Genomic DNA, 20,813 nt, shown 5'->3' with positions numbered 1-20,813 from the left:
AGCAATAGTTTGGTGGGTGGATGCCCACATATGCATACTTCCCTAAAGAAGACAGAGTCATAGAAACATTCTGTATAACTGAGGGACATCACACATCACTCATTTTCAGGGATGTTGCTCAAAGTTACATCCATTCCACACAAGTTTGGTGTCCCTTCACTTATAACATTAAAAATTATTTACATCAGAAATAAAGATTAAGGAAACAGAGCCATTTACAATAAAGGAATTAATCCCACTGTCTTTTAATACTTCTACGTGAGTAATTTTTTGTTCCTCTCATTTTGGGTCTCTATTATACATTGTGTCCCTCATTTGGGCCTCTGCAGGCAGAGAGATATGAAATGTTCATAATTTTATTACATAGCCAAATTAATGAAAAGATCACATTCTTCCTTGAGGACTTTGTCCATGCCAAGTGGGAACATCTAAAACCAAGAGTGTTTGGAGTTATGCATGCACAGAGAAGAAATGGTAAAAAACAGACAACATGTGGTTTATTTCATACTCACACAACCCAAAAACAGCAGATTAAATTTTATACAAACTTTCCCCCAAAAGTGACTTTGGGCTTGAGACCAGACTGCAGAAATTTCATCCCAAATGAACAATTTTGAGAAATGGGTTGGCTAGAGGGGTTTCCAGTGGAATGACTATATCACTATTACCTACTGCACTGCTAGTACCAATGAAATCTATATATCAATAGCTGCATTTGAAAGTTAAAACATATTTACATTATTACAAAATTGGCCAGCTTTTATGATATCTGAGCCATATAGTATGACCACATGGTCAAAACCTTGAAAATATAGTTTGTGATAAATTATCATCCTCATCATAAACATTTAGGAGTAAGTGATGCCTATTTTTTTCTCTTCACTGTAGTATATTTTAAGAAAATGTGACGATAATTGAAAATAGATATTTTTTCCATATGGGCTGGAACAAAGTTTTGCACAAATAGAAGCCGGAACTGTCTGGAGACAACAGATGGCAGTATTTTAAAGATGAAGAGATGAAAGTTAGGATAACCAGTGCTGAATGTCAGTAGTAACACATGATGGAGCTCATTCTATTCACATCTAGGGATTTAGCTCTCTCAGAATAGGAGACCTGGCCAAAATAAAGAGCTCTTGCAAAGCGGAGAAGAACTTTTCAAAGTGGAATACCCACCACTTTCTACCAGCAAAAACTAAAATCTTCTTGGATACAACCTCAATTATGTAGCATGCTATGTAAATTACGCTCCCAAAGTGTTTTGCAGACACAGAAAGGACTTGATAGTAAGAGTACAACAGCTTAAAATATTCCCATTATCAATGAACATTCAGAAGAGGGGAAAATAGTGAATTTAGAGGAGTATGAAAAGCTCAAAAGTACCAAAATATGGAATAATTATGGTATGTGATTTAACACACACACCTTCAAAACAAAACAAAAACATCAAACGAACCAGATTCTGAACTGGTTTATACCAGTGTAACAACAATGAAATCAGTGGAGCAATGCTGACTTATGCCAATTGAAGATCTGGTCCAATATCTGTAAGATGTTATGTCAGCATCTGAGTAAGACTCCAAGCAATTAGCTAAAGGAAAGAAGGTTAAGCACTATCAGTCTCTCCATAAATGACACATCTGTGCCTAAGAGTTACAAGACATGACGAATGTAACATCACATGTTCAGAGACTCTTCCACATGAGGAAAGAAACAAATGACCATTCACAATTCTGTCCAGGATTTTTTTTGGGGGGAGAGGTGGAGATGGGAAAAAGGTGGGGAGGTTAAATCTAACCCAAGGATCTGTGATGGAGGGCCAGAGCCTCAGTTGGTGTAAATCCGTTGAAGTGTGGCTCCATTAAAGTCACTAGAAGTATGTCGATTTACACCAGGGTACAGATCTGACCTATATTGTGCATATTGTCTGCAGTTAAAAAACTATTAACTGTGTTAGCAATGGAGCTTCAGCGCAATAGCTGAAATGTGTATGCGTGTGCTCGAGGGAGTAGAGGGAAACCGCATCACGTACAATTCCAAAAGGTTTCTACTTGTTGAGGCGTAAAGCAGGCACATGGGTTCCAAGACTACTAGGGCGAGCAGACTGAAGAGCACGTCCTGCACCTCCTTCATGGAAGCGTAGCTTGTGCTTCCCCCAGAACCAGCTGGAGTCTATTGATGATGCTGTCCTGATGGTGCTACAGCCCCTGCCCACTCTGTGGTGTGTCCATCTCTGCTGGTGGTGCTAACACTCTCCCATGCTTTTGCTCAGGGTGTGGAACCACGAGGCTGCCGTCTGTGGAGATGCGCAAAGGGGACATGAAAGACATCCTACTGTGGAGTCTTCCCTCCTACTTGCAATGGACATCTGAAAGGTGGGGTAGCCAGTATCTGTCCCTATAGATTATTTAGAGTGGATTTATTTTGCTCTTGTTTAGTTACTTTTCCCAGTTAGAAAAAGAAAATTTCCCTTTCATAAGCAATGGACTCATGCGTTCTTCATGTCAGTATTATATAATGAGGGCAATTTTCTTCTATATTATTATTTATGTTTTGCCATTGGTGTGGCTGTTGCATGATGTGGTCCCTGCCTCTGACTGTATATCAAGATTCTTAAGCAGTCCCCATCAATGTGGTATCTGAACTCCTGGAGGAAATTACAATCTAATGGCCTGTTCTAGCACTGACTCTGAGGACAGAATGACTGTCAGAGAATTTATCAGTATATGCATTGATTAATTAGTTTGTGCAATAACTGTGTGATTAAGGAATTTTAATGTTTAGATTACAATAAATTGCTTTGTAAAGGTATATTAGGTTTATAGGGCAGTCATGGCTGTCCCTCCATCAATCTGGGACAGCCGGCCACACCTCGCTATGATGCCTCTGAAGGGGCACAGTTCAGAGGGAATTTGCACTGAGGCCTCCGCCACTCTGCGGGGTAGGGCAGTGAGTAACCTTGGAGCCCTGACCCTCAGGCAGGGCAGGGCCATAAACAGTTAGGGGGCTCTGGCCTCTGGTCTAGCCTCTGGTCCGGACAAAGCAGCAAAGTCTATAAGCCCAGGCCCTCAGGCAGGGCAGGGCAGCAAACAGTCGGTGCTCCTGGCTCTGGTGGACAACTGACAAACGCAAGCTTCTTGGCCTAGAGTGGCAAGACTGCAACCCCCGGGTGGGGTGGCAGGCGGTAGAGGGACTCGGGCCCACCCGACTCCACTGGGTCCCAGGCCAGGGCCCTAACAGTAGCGGAATAATCTGCCACTGGGTCAGCAGAGAATCCGGCCGCAACGCACTGGCCACCTGTCAGTCAGCAATGCAGCCAAACTATATTTGGCTTCCTGGGCCACTTTCTACACTCCCATTCAGGGGGGTACCTGGGTTCCAGGGGTCGTCGTTTGTCTCATCTGGGTAAACAGCTAATGGCATCCCCAACAGCTCCTCAGCATCTCAAGCAACGAGCAGCTCCAGCAGTCTTTCCAGGTCTCTGGCACTGTGTTGGCCGCCGTCGGGTCTGAGCTCCAGCAGTGGGTGGGAGACAGCCTTCTCCTTTGGCGGCTCTTCTCCAACTGAGCTGGAGGGCCGCCTTTTATATCTCTGGTTCTGACCTGCCCCTCTGCTTCTGGCGGGGTGGGCGTGGGTGTCTTGGCTCTGCCCACCAGGGGTTGGTCACGACTGTTCCTCTATCCATCTGGGAGGGAGGCCATGCCCCCTTGCTACAGGTTTTTCATAATTTCCCCCCCTTTATGGCATTTGTGACACTGGCAGACTAACTACCATCTCATACCAAAACCCCGTGTCAATTCACTGGTGTATTAGTGTAGATCAAAGTAATTGTTAAATGTATAAAAGTGTATTTGGTGTTTAAACTTCATGAAAACTAATGGGATGTTACATGCATTGTTTTCACTGATCTATATCCTGTTATAATGTAATAGCAAACATTTACATGTGTATAACCCTGTAACAAAATAACCCATCAAAGGGGAAAGAAGCCTTGTAGAATCCAAATGAAAAACCTTAACAGAAAAGTGTTAATTTCAAAGCAAGTGGTCATTATGTGTGATGACTGGAGGTCAACTACTCTAAATGCATTCCTCACTTTCTGTCATCAAAGGAAGAGCCCACATTGGTAGTGACCCTGTCAGTTTGTTTTCTGTTAGAAGAAGCTATAAAAATGGATTAATGGAAAAATCCTTCATCTCTGGACTGTTTGGATTCTAACAGGACACAGTAACTGAGCAAGAAGACGGAGACTCTCAGAGACTTTGGGGGAAATGGCAGATTACATCTCTGCTATCATTTGGAATTATAGACTGTGACTCATCTGTACATATATTTACCTATTTTAACCTCTCAATAACTCTCACTTCCTTTGGTTAGCTAATAAACCTTTAGTTAGTTTAGAATTAGAATTGGCTATCAGCGTTGTCTTTGAGATTAAATTTAGAATACCAATTAATCTGGGGTAAGTGACTGGTCTCTTGGGATGGGGAGCAACCTGATGTGGTGTGATTTTTGGTTTAAGTGACCTTTTATTACAAAGTACAGTTTGTCTGAGTGGTAAGACAGACTAGAGAGTCTGAGGGGACTGTATGTGACTCCATGATAAGACTGGTATAGTGAGCCAGGAGTTCACATTTGTCACTGGCTTGGTGAAATCTAACTATAGAACACACCCCCGGTTTGGGGTGTCTGCCCTGTTTTCTGACAGTCTGCCCTGAGGCAGGCAATCACGGTTGTGAACCACTCAGAGTGACAACATCACTAACATTCTGTGGGTTTTTTAACTGTGGATTTTCATTGCATATTTGGATTTCCTTTAACATTAATCTTAACATAATTTTCTGGGTTTGTTATGTTTGATTTTGGGATAATTACCACATTTCTGTGATGCTTATTATGTTACTGATACATACGCTCAACATTCACTCCAGCATAGCATAACTTTTTTGTCTGGGCTTACTCTCTCTCTCTCAAACATACCTGCTGGAAAGTACTTTAAGAAGTTCAGTGACAATAAAGATTTGCCCTTATTTGTTAAATACAGATGAACAGTATCCAAAATGTATGTAAGTTTCTTATTTTAATAGTAGTCATTCATGTTGGATTTTCCAAAGCACAACATTGGAATATGGTCTATTCTGCATTTGACATATTTCATTATTTGATATGCAGAGATTTTGCTCACTGAGATCTTTTATTTCATATAAAGGCCTGATTCTGACTCACATTTGTGCGAATCTGGAGTAACTCCTGATTTCATTCAAATTATCCTGGATGTACACTGGTGAAACCAAGAGCAGGATCAGGAATATGGTGTGAATCAGTTGTGGTACAAACAGCAGAACATGAATTTTCCTAGCAGATTTATTGAGCCAGATTCTCCTCTCACCTGTACTGTTTTTACACCAATGATGTACTCCTGATTTTCACTATTGTAAAGGAGAGGCGACTTGGGCCCAAAGGACAGCAGGTGTTCATTAAAAAGGGGTTTCTGGTATTTTAATCCACTATAATATGATGCGAAAACAAGAGTTGCCTTCAGCATATACATGTTTTAAGCCACTTACCAGCTGCTGGAATGAACGCCATTAGGCTTTAGGCAAACCTTGTTAGCAACATAATAAGGATGTAGAATCTGCCTGGCTGCTTAGATGGCATGGAGAGCAAGATTATGACTAATATGTTTCCTCAGGATCAGTTCAGAAGGGATAATTACATCGCTATTTAGAATGCAGGAAAGAATCCCTTGGTGAATACAGTCTTGTCAGAAAAGCTGAAATGGCTAAACTTCCTGTTTGGAATCAAAGAGGCCTGATTCCCCTCTGAAACCAGTGCAAATCAGGAGTAACTCTTGGAATCAATGAAGTTATGCCAGAACAAAACGGGTGTAACCAACAGGTGATCAGGCCCCCAAAGTTTAGAATTTCATAGGTATTGCTGCTCACATGAATTCAAACACTGTTAACATCAGCTATGCTCCCCTTCATTGACTAATCATATAACTCATTCAAAAGAACAAGCAGGTTGGTTTCATCTGCTGAATAATAAATTCATGGGCCAAACCCTGGGAAAATATTTTTCCTGGCTCACCCCAGGAAAAGTATTGGCCCATACTATTTATTTAGAACTTGATTTTTCTCAAATATAGCTTTTGTCTTCTTATGTTTCACTTTAGATTCTCTTTTCTGCTTCACTGTCCCTTAGGTATCTCTTAATTAGGCCTGGATGAGTAATTCATAATGAATAAATTTATTCAACAAGTTTCTGAAGCGTTACTAGGATACCCTGTTATTTCTGAAAAGAGTAGAAATAGTAGAATAAAATTATTCATTTACTTTCCTGGCATTAGCAGAAGGCTGTTATGAGGGTTAATTAGTAGATGTTTGTACAGCACTTTGAGATAGTAAATTGCTAGAAATGCTAAGAGTTATAATTAATATGAATTGTTATGGTCTCGAACACAGATGGAGAATTTGCCTATAGGCCCCAAATTCAGATTCTAACTAGGCACATGTACCATCTCTCCAACAGAAAAAAACATATGAAGAGCTAAAAATGCTTACCAGATGTAACGGAGGAAAGTATAACTTACAGCAATCAGAGGCAAAATGGTTACTTTACAGCAGCAGTTGCTTGTCTCTTCCTGATTTAGAGGGCCACTATCAAAAGAGCATTCTGGGAAAGGCTCTTATAGCAGGGATAATTCACACTGGGGAATTAGTTCATCACAAAGAAAATAACTCATAGGGTAGCGTTTCTAGCTTTTTAGGTGCTGGGGATCTAGGTGGAAACTATTTGGAGGTTTTTAAAGTTTAAGTCTGAAGTATTTGCAGTAGTTATGTTTGTTACTTTTACTTTGATATTATGTTTCTATAGTAAGTATCTAGATGCTTTTTGGCCATCAGCTGTGTTCTGTGCTTAAAGTTTATCAGCACTGTATCATGCTAGTCAAGAGGCCTTGGAAGGCCTGGCCTTGCAGTGTGTGTCATATCCAGATAAGGCTGTGACTTTTTCCTGTGGCTCCTCTTGGGCACAAACTAAGTTATTAGCTTTGCTACATTTGAAGCAGATACAGATACCCCTTCCAAGACCTAGCTAACATTAAACTAGCACCTGATGGCTCCTGGGCCATTGGAGTCAATGGAGCTATACCAATTTACACAGCTGAGAATCTGGTCCAAGATACATTATATAGTAAAACTTAGAAATGATTTCTTAAGCTAGCAAAACTTTTGTACTACCAGTGCTTAGACACTACAGTGATTGAGCTCCATAAAAATAGGGGTTGTAGATTGTGACATGACAGTAGTTAGAAATCACAGAAAGTATCTTTCTACTAACACTAAGCAAGGAGCTTTCTTAGAATAAATACATTATCTCTAAAATGTCATGTTCTTGCTCTCATTGCTTCACCCAAGAATTTCTGCTTAGAAACTTCCCCAGTACCTTTCCTGGTGTGGCTTCCTGCTACAGTTTTAAAGGAACAGTACACAAAACCTCATACTTGGACTGCTGTCTTTCCTGACAGCAGGAACCTCTTGTGGTTCAGACTTGGGGTTGGTCAAGTTCTTCTGAACTGATGGCTGACAAAAGCAAATCTCCCCCAGCCTCAGGCTGGAAGTGGGGGGGAAAGGATTGGTGAATACGGCAATGTAAAAGAGCTGTTTATTAAAATAATAAGAAAAAAAGTGACTTCTCCTAATTCCATAAAGAAATTGACTTCAGTGGTCAAGATTTTCATAAGTATTTTGTGTGCCCCAATCAAGCCACCTTAAAGGGATCTGATTTTCAGAAAGTGCAGAGCATGAAATGTCTCATGTTGAGTACCTGAAAATTGAAGCTACCAATATCATTAATCACTTTTAAAAATCTTGCCCAACCTGAATGCATGGAGGCATCCACAGGGTCAAATCCAACCCTGGTGTCACTCCACATTTGTCAACAGAGTTACAGCAGTAGAGTTGAATAGAGAACATGGTTATGGATAAGTTTACTTCAAATGGACTTCTAAAATGTCAGTCACATTTCTGTAGAAGTTGTGTTTGGTCCTTTTGTTCTCCTTATTTATCTGTTACTCTATGATCTGTGGAGATAACCTCTCAACATAGTTAAGACCACTAAATCAATATTGCCAACCTGCTTGAATTCACTTGCGTACCAATATTTTTTTTAGGAGTTTGTACTTACAGAAATACAGCATGGACTTTTCATCCTGGTTGTTTATTTGAATGTTTACTCATTATTGTTACATTGGACTCATTGTTTATTCTGTCTCTACGAGGTGACGAGGTTTGTCACTCTGTGATACTTTGTTGCTTTATGTTACTTAAAAAAATCAGTAAGCAAAGTGTAAAAAATTCAATAAAATTTCAAAGAACAAAGGGAAGTATCCCAGACAAGATTTCTTTAAATGACTTATTCACTCCACCATCTTGCAATTTCCTATGTAACAGAAAATCTGTGGTCTCCACAACTTAATAGGTCATCACCTGGCAACTGATAGCATACAAGGAGTCATACTTTTAGATTGTAAAAGTGTTTATCATCAGGAAGTATGAAACACCTTTAGACACTGTAGTAACCTGAATGGAACTTGAAAGACGGAACACGGGTTGCCAGAGGGAAAAGTCTGGAGGAGGCACCAGAAGTAAGTCTGTGTGCATATAGCTTGGATGCTGGCTGCAGTTGCAACATCTCTGTAAATAATTCTCTTAAAAAAGAACCAGTTTAGTTTTACAGGCCTGGTTCTTATGTTATTACCTAGCTTCACTACATGAAACAGACACTACTGGAATCTGTATTTAAGCTTGTTTGGAAGTAGTGCTGAGGATTTTGCACTCTAAGGGTGCAATCCAGAACCCACTGAAATCAAAGGAAAAATGCCCATTGACTTCAATGGGCTTTAGAACAGGCCCTTAGTGGGTTGGTGGGGGATGGGAGGAGGAGTGTCTTATTCCATGTGGCCATATTACCACTAGGCCTAATGTGGCCTCATGGTAGTAAGCACTACACTGATTAAGACTGCATTTGTAGGGCTGCGTCCTCAATGGCTGAAGGTAATGCAGTAGTTGCAATATATCTGAAAAAAGAAAAAGAAAAAAAAGCATTGGATACAGTGTTTCATACACTCTTGAAAAGGTGATCTTGGATAGCAGCACAGCCAAAGGGACTGAAAACAAATCAAAGAACCATAAATAAAGGGTGATTATGAATAGAATCATAGGACTGGAAGGGATTTTGAGAGGTTATCTAGTCCGGTCCCCTGCACTCATGGCAGGATTAAGTGTTATCTAGACCATCCCTGACACTTTTGTCTAACCTGCTCTTAAAAATCTTCAGTGATGGAGATTAAACAATCTCCCTTGGCAATTTATTCCAGTGCTTACTCACCCTGACAGTTAGAAAGTTTTTCCTATGTCCAACCTAAACCGCCCTTGCTGCAATTTAAGCCCATTGATTCTTGTCCTATCCTTGGAGATTAAGAAGAACAATTTTTCTTCCTTCTCCTTGTAACAACCTTTTATATACTTGAAAACTGTGATCATGTCCCCTCTCAATCTTCTCTTCTCCAGACTAAACATATCCAATTCAATCTTCCCTCATAGATCATGTTTTTCTAGACCTTTAATCATTTTTGTTGCTCTTCTCTGGACTTTCTCCAATTTGTCCACATCTTTCCTGAAATGTGGCACCCAGAACTGGACGCAATACTCCAGTTGAGGCCTAATTAGCGCGTAGTAGAGTGGAAGAATTACTTCTCATGTTTTGCTTACAACACTCCTGCTAATACATCCCAGAATGATGTTTGCTTTTTTTGCAACAGTGTTACACTGTGTGACTCATATTTAGCTTGTGGTCCACTATGATCCCCAGATCCCTTTCTGCAGTACTCCTTCCTAGGCAGTCATTTCCCATTTTGTATGTGTGCAACTGATTTTTCCTTCTTAAGTGGGGTACTTTGCATTTGTCTGCATTGAATTTCATCCTGTTTACTTCAGACCATTCCTCCAGTTTGTCCAGATCATTTTAAATTTTAATCCTATCCAAGTACTTGCAACCCCTCCCAGCTTGGCATCATCTGCAAACTTCATAAGTGTACTCTCTATGCCATTATATCTAAATCATTGATGAAGATATTGAACAGAAGCAGACCCAGAACTGTTCCCTGCAGGACCCCACTCGACATGACCTTCCTGCTTGACTGTGAATCACTGATAACTTCTCTCTGGAAATAGTTTTCCAACCAGTTATGCACCCACCTTACAGTAGCTCCATCTAGGTTGTATTTCTCTAGTTTGTTTATGAGACAGTCATGCAAAATAGTATCAAAAGACTTGCTAAAGGCAAGATATGGCACATCTACTACTTCCCCCATCTACAAGTCTTGTTAACCTGTCAAAGAAAGCTATTAGATTGGTTTGACACAATTTGTTCACAAATCCCATGCTGACTGTTACTAATCACAGTGTGCCTATTTGTTGTATGCAGTGTAGTTGTAGCTGGATCAGTTCCAGGACATGAGCGAGACAAGGTGGGTGAGGTAATATCTTTTATTGGACCAACTTCTGTTGGTGAGAGACACAAGCTTTCAAGCCACACAGAGAGCTCTTCTTTGGATCTGGAAAAGGAACTCCCAGCATCATAGCAAAATGCAAGTTGGGACAGATTGTTTAGCATAAGTAGTTAGCACATATTGTAAGGGATCATTCAAGAAATCATCAAACAGCTACAACTCATAGTCAATGGGGACCCTATTCTGAAAGAAATTTTTCATGAACTCCCACTTCTGGCCTTCAAACAAGCCCCAACCTCTCTCCAAGCATCATCATCAGAAGCAAGTTCTCCACAGGACACACCAACTCAAAGTAGCACCAGACTCTGCCAGAACAACAGATGCAAAACCTGAAGACATATCTCCACTGCTACAATGATCAAGAGCCCCCACAACACCTTTCAAGATCCATGGGTCTTCTACATGCCTATCACAACACGTGGTGTACCTCATCCAGTGCACTAAATGCCCCAATAGCAACTATGTGGATGAAACCAGACAATCACTATGCTCTCGAATGAACTCACACAGGAAAATGATAAAAAACAAAACACCCTATCACCTGTGGGTGAACACTTTTCACAAAGTGATCACTCTATGTGTGACCTATCCATCCTCATCCTCAAAGGAAACCTGCAAAACACTTTTGAAAACTGAGCCTGGGAGCTTAAATTCATTACTCTGCTAGACACCAAAAATTATGGACTGATCAGAGACACTGGATTTATGGTTTATTACAACAATCTGTAACCCACTAACTCCCTCTTTTTGGTCCTTTGATTGCAGAGGTATTGACAGGCTGCTCTACCTTGAATGGTCCCTTACAATATGTGCTAATTACTTACGCTAAACAATCTGGCCCACCTTGCATTTTGCTGTGATGGTGGGTGTTCCTTTTCCAGACCTGAAGAAGAGCTCTGTGTGGCTTGAAAGCTTCTCTCTCTCACCAAACAGAAGTTGGTCCAATAAAAGCTATTACCTCACCCACCTTTTCTGTCCACTGTACTGAATGACATTGTTTAATGGGTCTGCCACTGGGACTGGCATTGTGTCTGATTGTATTTAACATCTCCATTGATGATATGGAAGAGGGCATAAAACAGCCTGTTAATTAAATATACAGATGATACTAAATTGGGAGGAGCTGATAAGACAGATAAATACAGTAATGCAGAAGGCTAGAGATAGCTTAGAAATACGGTCAGCAAACATCTAAAGGAGGGTCTTTCTCCAAAAATGCTAGATACCAGAGTGTGGAGAAAAAGAATCTAAAGCACAAAGATACGGCTGGGAGCAGATAATCTCTGAGCAAGCCTGAAGGCAAAGCCGTGAGGGATAGTTTAACTGACCCACCTACCGAGACCCATTACCAAGCATGCACCCCAATGCAACTGACTGAATTTCACACTAGAGATGTGGCAGTCGTACCAGTTTTTGCAGTCTCACCTGCCGCAATACTGTGTCCTCCGCAGGCTTCCCACAATGTTGTGGCAATAGATAAATGGAAGGCATTAAGCATTGTATAGTTTAGTAAATCTACCTACAAAGACAGAGCACAAACAAAACTGGTTTGTGTTTTACACACAAAAGAAAAAGGGGAGGACCACTCTGGGAATACAGAGACCATCTGTGCCTAATTAAAGGGTGAGACTACATAACAGTGACAGATGTTACATTATTGTATTCAGAAGAATTTATCGCTAACAGTGGGCATGTTGAGTTGGACTTTTCCAAGCAATAATTTAACAAACATACTTCCACGTAGTTCTCTTATATTCTTTTACTATATTTCACTGACTTTAGATGTCATGCAAGGTCAAAGTGCACAAGAATATATCTAGACAGCAACATTTTCCACATACTGGAAACACTGGACGGGGTAAAGACACCACGCCAAATTGTCACCTGCTTCTCTGCTGGCGGACAGGCTGAAAAGCTGATGGAACTTTACCCAGGAGGTGTGGCAGAGATAAGTGCTATTTCTGTAGCATCATTTCCCTCTTGGTAGCCCTTATGCAGGGTTGGGGACCAGCACTGTGGGTGGGTGGGAGGAATCTACCCACTCAGATCCTGAGGATTCTGCAACTAAATTACTGAGGAGTTCACAGAGCAACTCAGGAGCAGCGTGCAAAGGCAGAGGCAGCTTCTCCTCCAATCCTCGACTGGTTTAGTCTCCTGGTTAATTCCTGATGGCTGCTCCAAATTACACTGCTGTCAATAGCCCCAAAGAGAAATCACAGTAACTTGGGATGCCAGACAGCAGGGAAGCCCTGGACATGTCCCCCTTCACCTGGCTATATGCTTTCACGGACCACAGAGAGAATGAGTGGCAAGGGAACTGCTATGCTACTTGAGGATTCTCCTATCGAGGGGGGTATCCTCTGTGGCCAGCTATGTCTGCTTTAGGGCCAAACAGAGGGCACAACACACCCCTCTGTGTGTCCTCCTTTTTGTTTTTGCTTTTTGGTTAAAGGTGTAGATTCACATACACCTCTACCCCGATATAACGCGACCCGATATAACACCAATTCGGATATAATGCAGTAAAGCAGTGCTCTGGGGGGGGGGGCGGCTGCGCACTCCGGCGGATCAAAGCAAGTTCGATATAACGCGGTTTCACCTATAACGCAGTAAGAGTTTTTGGCTCCCGAGGACAGCGTTATATCGGGGTAGAGGTGTATTACTATACTCAGAGCTAAATTTATAGCATAAAATATACAGGCTGTGAAACACAACCAAGCTATTGCTGCATTTTTGGTCCTCAACTGTGTGATATTAACAGTGTGTTAACAAAGGGTTTGTCACATTTAATTTAGATTTGCATTGACCAGCTGGATCTATACAGGATTCTATGAACATCGCCCTGCATGAACACTTAATTATTTGTTCCCATTGTTTGAAGTTTTAATTTTTTTAAAAACATTAAGCTTTCTTCAGAAATCTCTGCTGCATTTTTTTTTTTTTTTGCACAGAGATTTGGATCATTTTCATTGCAATAGCAGGAAGTGACAATAGTATACAGGTTTTATTACCTCTTTCTGGTTCTACTCGCATTCCTGTCTTTTCTTCCCCAGAGGCAGCTTTCCATGTGCACCTCTTGAAACAGAATCATTCTGTACTTCAGAGACATGAGTTATGGTAAGGAGGCACTTTATGGGTAGACTTACACGTATCATGCTGATAAAAAGGAATTAGATAAAGTCTTGCTTTGTGGGAAAGAGATAAGTTAGAAACTGGGAATAAATAAAGAACAAATCAGTGATCTACAATTACAGGAGTGGATGGGAAACTTTCCTAGGCAGTCTCAGGAAAAGCCAGAGGTTACCATGGGAATGCAATCATGTGTCTAATCCTTAGGGACCGCACCAAAGTTAAGTACCAAACCTGCAGGATTCCTGATGAATGAAACGTTCAGGTTCAAGATACAATAGAAACTATATCACAGATAAAGACAGATGAGCTGTCAGCCCTGGTTGCAATATCAGCATAGTTCCAATCAGAATGTCTGCCTTATAGCTGCGATTGCTACCTTAATTCTTTCCCAGTCTTGTCTGGGTGAGGTATATAAGCCTCAGGAGAACTTTGAGAGGGTAAATGTATATCTGTGCATATATAGCTCTTATTGCAAAGGTTGAAATGCATTCTCTCTTTTAACCCAGACCACCTCTTTCAGTTGCTCATGACTTTTTCAAATTCTACATAACAACCATGGCTAAATATATGTGGCATTGTGAAGGAATTGTTTCACCAATTTTTGAGTAGCCAAAAAGGGCACGCCCTAGCCACCACTTTGAAAAGTGACTAGTAATTTTGGGCACCCAACTTCAGTCACCTTAAGGAGGCCCAATTTCAGAAAGCACGTCCCAACTATGAACACTAGATTCCAATAAAGTGTTAACCGCTTTGGGCACCTAAAAATGGAGGCATCCAAAATCATTAGTCACTTTTAGAAAATCTTGGCCTATGTTCTCACACTCCAATAGTTCAGGAATAGATGATGAGATTTTGCTCAAACTTTTAGTTAAAAATAAAATTACTTCATCACTGAGAACAAGCATGGAACATTTCAGCCCTCAAAGATTCCCCACCCCTCTTCCCCCCATAAATTATAAGCATTTGAAAAGAGGGATTGTACTTAAAGCCATTACCTAACCTGAACTGTTAAATTTTAATTACTGCAAAACTGTAACAGTGTCCTTTTAAGGGGAGATTTTGAATTTATGGTATATTCTGGAGAACAGGTTTATTTACTGTAAAACAGTGAGATTCCCTTCTTTACAGTTTCTTCAGGCAGCATGGAGCACAGTCTGGCAGCTTAAGCCTCTGATGAATATTTATAAAATAATAGCGATATTGGTCAGATGAATGGGTTTAATCCAGCTATTGATTGATGGAATTGGTGTCACATGACCTATAAATCCCCTTTTAAACCCATTTCTGCATACACACTACCAAATATCTAAATGAGCAACATTAGCCCCAACATATTCAACTGGCCTGTATTCACGCTGTATGGCAAATCCAGTTTCTTCCTAATGGAGGCCTAACAATGTGATAAAAATTAATTGCGTTTCAGTCAGCCACAGATGTAAATCCCAGGTGTAATACTCCAAACCCACAAAGCTACTATCAAAATACCACATAGTACAAATAACGGTAAACAATGGACATTTATATTATTGTCAAATGTGAAGCCTTGGTAGGCCTTCTTGGAATCCTAGAGTTCTGGAAAGTGAAATAATGCAATATTAATTCGTGACTAAGGATGGTCCAGCAGTTCTGCTGATAGCTTAAGAGTGAGGAGACCAAGCTTCAAATCCCAACTGTTACAGATTTCCTGGGTGACACTGGGCAAGTCTCTTTGTGCCTAAGTTCCCACCTGTAAAATCAGGATAACAGCACTTCCCTCACAGGGGTTTTATGACAATAAATGTGTTAAAGATTTTAAAGGGCTCAGACACTATGTTGATGGGGGTAGATTATTTTAAATCAAAATGATCTTTTCCTGTAGTTTGCCTGTTTATCTCAGTAAACTGGAAACAGCAGATAGACATAGCCAGTAGTTTATATTCACGACATTGTGTGAAGAGATTTTCAAGTAAGGATGAGGTCAGATGCTATAATACTGCACATTCCTGCAACCTTAAAATGCATACCTGTCGGGCTGAGTGAATGTCATTGTGTTACAATGAGTCATTTTTTAAAAAGCAATTTTTCCTTCCTGATGGACAGGTGAAATTCAAAGACTCCAGGACTATATATGAAATTATCTTGGAGATTTAAACAAAAAATCCAGTCAGATCATAGAAATTTCTAAGTTGCCCCATCTGAAACAGCATGATCTTTCTTTGTTTCCAAAGCATTCTGTGCAGCAGTATATGTTAGGAGAGATTCCTCTACATGTGCTTTGAGTTGAGATAGATTCAGAAGGTCTATTAAAAGCAATACATTTTTTAAGAAAGTTTTATTCTTAATCCATAACAGAATAAAATTATTCATTAGGTGCATTTAGATAAAAACCTAATTAGTGAACCTGTTTTTCCTCTCTCAGTAGAATACAGTTATGCATAACAACATCTTGATTTACAGTAAATACACAACAGCAACTTTTTGTTATTTCTGGAGCAACATACATGAAGATATTGTCACGAGTTACAAGGCTTCATTCTACTTTCACTTATACCAGTTTTACACCACTGTTGATATCAACAGAGTTACTTCAGATCGACACCAGTTGGAGTTGAAGTCCCAGTTTAAGTGAGAGGTGAATTAGGCCCAGAGTATTTTGCTCAGAACAACAAACAGCGATGTGCTTAGCTAGTTCTATCATCTTTACTTCTTTCAGATGCTTATGTTGTGATCTGTCTCTGCTTATTATTCAGGCTCCTGCTAAGCCAACAACTGTAGGCCAAAGTGCTCAGTAATCTTAATTTTTTTCTCTTCCTGCTATTTTGCGCCTTTAACCATAGCTCTGCATCGGGGGTGCTGTGGCGAGCCCCACTGCAGTAAGAGCACCAAGAGGCATTGTGCATCACGAAGGCACAATGATTCCTAGAGCCTCCGGGTGTGCAGAGAGAATGTGTTGATTGCTACATCCTTTGAGAGGATGCAAAGTTCAGCCCCCTCTGTGGCTGGCCAGCTCTGCTGAAACATGTGTGGTAGGGTCTATTGCCCAAGACTCTTTGGAGTACATATTGCCCTAGGGGCATGTTAGCAGGTAGCAATCCTTGCACTCAGGAGAGTGCAGGGATTGGGATTGTGGCTGGTCTTGGCACCGAGAATGCAAGAGTGGGGAGGGCTCCTGATTACTGATATTATGGTAGCCCGAGGAGATCCTGCCATGGACCAGAACTCTATTGTGCTAGACGCTGTACTCTGCCCTCCCCATTTCCCATGCTTCTGTGCAAGGGCCAGCCACAGCCATAACCTGGCTCTTTAATTTGCATTGAATAACGCTGAAAGCGCTGCAGCCCGGATAGCGTATAAAATGTTATAGAGAAACTTACACCTGAAGTTTCTTGAGAAGTGACAGACTCCCTTCTCCACTCTCCCTGCCTATCAGTGCCTCCCTCCCTCCCTCCAGTTTCAGGATCACATCACACAGTAAGTATACAGGTATCGCACATGTTCCATGGTACATTTCCTCCCCCTAAGGAGTCATACTTCTGTGTGCTGTGAGCTAAAGGATGTAAAGCTGCCTCGCTGACTCCGGCTAAACTGGCAGAAGCTTGCCGCTCGGTTCCTTCGGCCCTTTGTCTCGCCTTTGTTTCGGTGCTTGTCACGCATGATAAAGCTTTCGATCAGTTTCAGCTTCTCATGCTCTTCCTTCAGGAAGAAATCAACAAGCATACTCTTCTCCTTTTTGATTTGTTCACTGATGTCCTTGGGAATGTCAGGAATCATCCAGTCAACCAGCGCGCTGAGGAACATGACCAGGTTCTGCAAAAGAAAGAGCAATAGAGCATACAATGCTAGCTAGGCTGGAAGGGTCTGTAATACTCAAACAGGCTGTAACAGACTCAAACCTCAGCTACGGAATACTTAGAAATGCCCCATCAACCCAGTGGCATATTACCATTCAAACATGTCATGTTTAAGCTCTGTCTGAAATTAGGCACCTAAATAAGGCTCTGATTCAGGAAAATGTCCCAGTTCAAGAAATCACTTATGCATGTGCTTAACTCCCACTGAACAGAATGGATGAGTTAAATGCATATTTAAGTGTTGTCCTAAATATAAGGATAGACTTAAGCACATGCTTAAGTGTTTTGCTGAATTGGGGCTCAAGTGGCCCTGCAGGCTTATTCCACGCACATGTTCAAAGGTACTCAGCACCCAACGGCTTAGCTGGTAGAAACCAAAGCTCTCTATCCCAAGAGCAAGTATTGCATGGGCAGTAGCAATACAAGCATCCACCGCACATTGTCCCTCCATTGTGCTTCATTCGTGACCTGAAAAGACCACCTCTAAGACCAACAAATCTCCATGCTCATTCCATCCTCAGTTTCTCTGCTAAGAAGGAAGTTTTTGTGATGTGGATACTAGCGCTCTGCACAGATTAGAATCCTGAATCTCAAATGTTATGGATGCGCATGTGTAGCGGTACTGATGGTGCCAGTGCCTGTAGTGTACAGGCAAGATGAACTGCATGCACCATACACATACATTAGCTTATCACAGGTGCTTTTGTGAGTGAAATTGTAATATGGTAAACTCAAAAGACTTACCTGAAATAGAATAACAAAAGCCAAGCGAGCAGATAAAACTGACCAGTACTGCTTAGAAAATTCATACGGATTTGGGGACCAAGGTGGTTCTCTGTAATCCTTGTACCTGCCAGTGAAGATAGCTTGGTTAGCGCACACTTTCCAGCAATTGCCACCTACAGATTACACTAATTGCTTTGATAAAACAACTTTGCAGCAGCTTAACTCTAGAGAATTGAATCCCCCGAGCATTAGGTACTTCATTCCACACTATTAGTTACAACTCCAGGATCCGATCTCAGTCACCATTGTAGACCTGGAATACCTCTATCGAATCCAACAGGTTTCAGAGTAGCAGCCGTGTTAGTCTGTATCCGCAAAAAGAACAGGAGTACTTGTGGCACAAGTACTCCTTTTCTTTTTGCGAATCCAACAGGGTCACTCTGGTTTTACACAGCTGTAACCAAGATTGGAACGTGGCCCTAATGGTGAAAATCTTCTAGTGTGGTTGGATTTCCTTTTGGAAAATAAAATATAGACCTGTTCTAGTCTTAAACTCACCTCAGAGCAGAGGGTCTGACATGCTGCAAATATATAATGAATAAAGATATACTGCAGTGTATTAAGATCAAAGAAGGCAATTAGTGGCTTGTGCAAAGATTGGTGTTCGAACCTGTTTTATTTATAACTATCATTAATATTTTGGAAGAGGAAGTAAACAAGATGTTAATAAAACTTGCAGATGCTACTAAACTGGAATGTTTTGCGAACATAAAAAAGGACAGATATCAGACAAAGAGTGGTAAGAAATTAAGGCAGGAAATAAAAACAATTTTGGAAAACTGCAAAGTAGCATAAATAAAACAAAACAGTTAAAGAGAAGATGAGATACAGATCTTGGAGGGACACCCTTTGAAAGCAGATACAGTGGGAAGAGCCTAAGGCTGACAGAGAACAGCAAGTTAGCACACAGTTGCAACATGACATGGCAGCAGAAAAGGACAGTGTGATTTGCAGCTGCATAAGCAAGGGCATGATGGAGCTGGGAGGTAATAGTTCTTCTGTAAACAGCTCAGATTAAAAACCACACCTGGAATACTGCACTGGGGACCTCAGGATGAAAAAAGACTATTGACAAATTGAATGCAATTCAGAGAAAAGCAAAAATGATCAGGGGCCTGTAGAGACTGACTTACCAGAAAATATTAAAGCACTGAATATATATTGCTCAATTATGGTATGTACCAACCAAGGTTGGACATTATAACTATCCACAAACTGCTGAAGGATATAAACACCTGAGGCCTAGTCTTCACTGGGGTGGGGGGGAGTCGACCTAAGATATGCAACTTCAGCTATGAGTATAGCGTAGCTGAAGTCGACATATCTTAGGTAGACTTACCTCACATCCTCACAGCGTGGGGTCAACTGCTGCCGCTCCCCCATCAACTCCGCTTCTACCTCTCGCCGCGGTGGAGTATAGGAGTCGATGGCAGAGCAATCGGGGATTGATTTATCACGTCTACACTAGACATGATAAATCAATCCCAGATAGATCAATCACTACCCGCCAATCTGGCGGGTAATGTAGACGTACCCTAAATAATCCCTTTCAGTCTTAAAGGAACAAGAAGTGGCCAGTGTGGCTTTATAACAGACTGCCTCAAAGATCTGAAGGCAAAATGTGTATTGGAAACAGAGAAGCCTGGAGGAAAGTAAACACAGATAGAAAGGGTCAGTTAAGGCTGGAAGAGAATGACAGAGTAAAAAAGGAAGCTGAATCAATGTTAGGCATAGCGGTTAAGAGAAATAAAAAAGGGCCTTGTACAAATATATCAGTGGGCTAAAATGTAGTGGGCTTAAATGTAATCATAGAGTCATAGGAATGGACCGTGACAGGTCCATCTTACCTAGACCATCTCTGACAGGTATTTGCTCTTAAAAATCTCCAATGATATAGATTCCACAATCTCCCTAGGCAATTATTACAGTGCTTAATTACTTTGACAGTTAGGAAGCTTTTCCTAATGTCCAACCTAAACTGCCATTGCTGCAATTTAAGCCCACTGCTTCTTTTCTTATCCTCAGAGATTAACAGCAACAATTTACTTCCCTCCTCCTTGTAACAATCTTTTATGTACTTGAAAACCGTTATCATGTCCCCTCTTGGACTTCTCTTTTCCAGACTAAACAAACCCAATTTTTTCAATGTTTCCTCATAGGTCATGCTTTCTAGTCCTTTCATTAGTTTTGTTGCTCTTCTCTGGACTTTCTCCAATTTGTCCACATCTTTCCTGAAACGTGGCACCCTGAACTGGACACAGTACTCCAGTTGAGGCCTAATTAGTGCTGAGTAGAGCGGAAGAATTACTTCTTGCTTACAATACTCCTGCTAATACATCCCAGGATGATGTATGCTTTTTTTGCAATAGTTTTATACTGTTAACTCATATTTAGCTTGTGATCCACTATGACTCCAGATTCCTTTCCTCAGTACTCCTTCCTAGGCAGTCATTTCAAAACTGGATGTGCTATTCTATTTTTATTTTAAATTG

At 41.0% G+C, this 20,813-nt stretch overlaps 1 protein-coding gene across 1 annotated transcript in view; it reads right to left on the bottom strand.

The window, feature by feature from the left end:
* Nucleotides 1-17,209: 17,209 nt before the first annotated feature.
* Nucleotides 17,210-20,813, bottom strand: part of ANO2 (anoctamin 2) — a 301,983-nt gene continuing 298,379 nt past the window's right edge. Inside the window, 2 exon segments of the mRNA XM_026652275.1 lie at nt 17,210-17,491; nt 18,280-18,385. Coding sequence (XP_026508060.1) covers nt 17,210-17,491; nt 18,280-18,385 — 388 coding nt within the window.

Source organism: Terrapene carolina, unplaced genomic scaffold (assembly GCF_002925995.2).
Source record: "Terrapene carolina triunguis isolate 2854851 unplaced genomic scaffold, T_m_triunguis-2.0 Scaffold112, whole genome shotgun sequence".
In the NCBI taxonomy this organism is placed as follows: domain Eukaryota; kingdom Metazoa; phylum Chordata; order Testudines; family Emydidae; genus Terrapene; species Terrapene triunguis.
The sequence above is the reverse complement of the archived record's forward strand: the minus strand, read 5'-3'. Positions and strand labels throughout refer to the sequence as shown.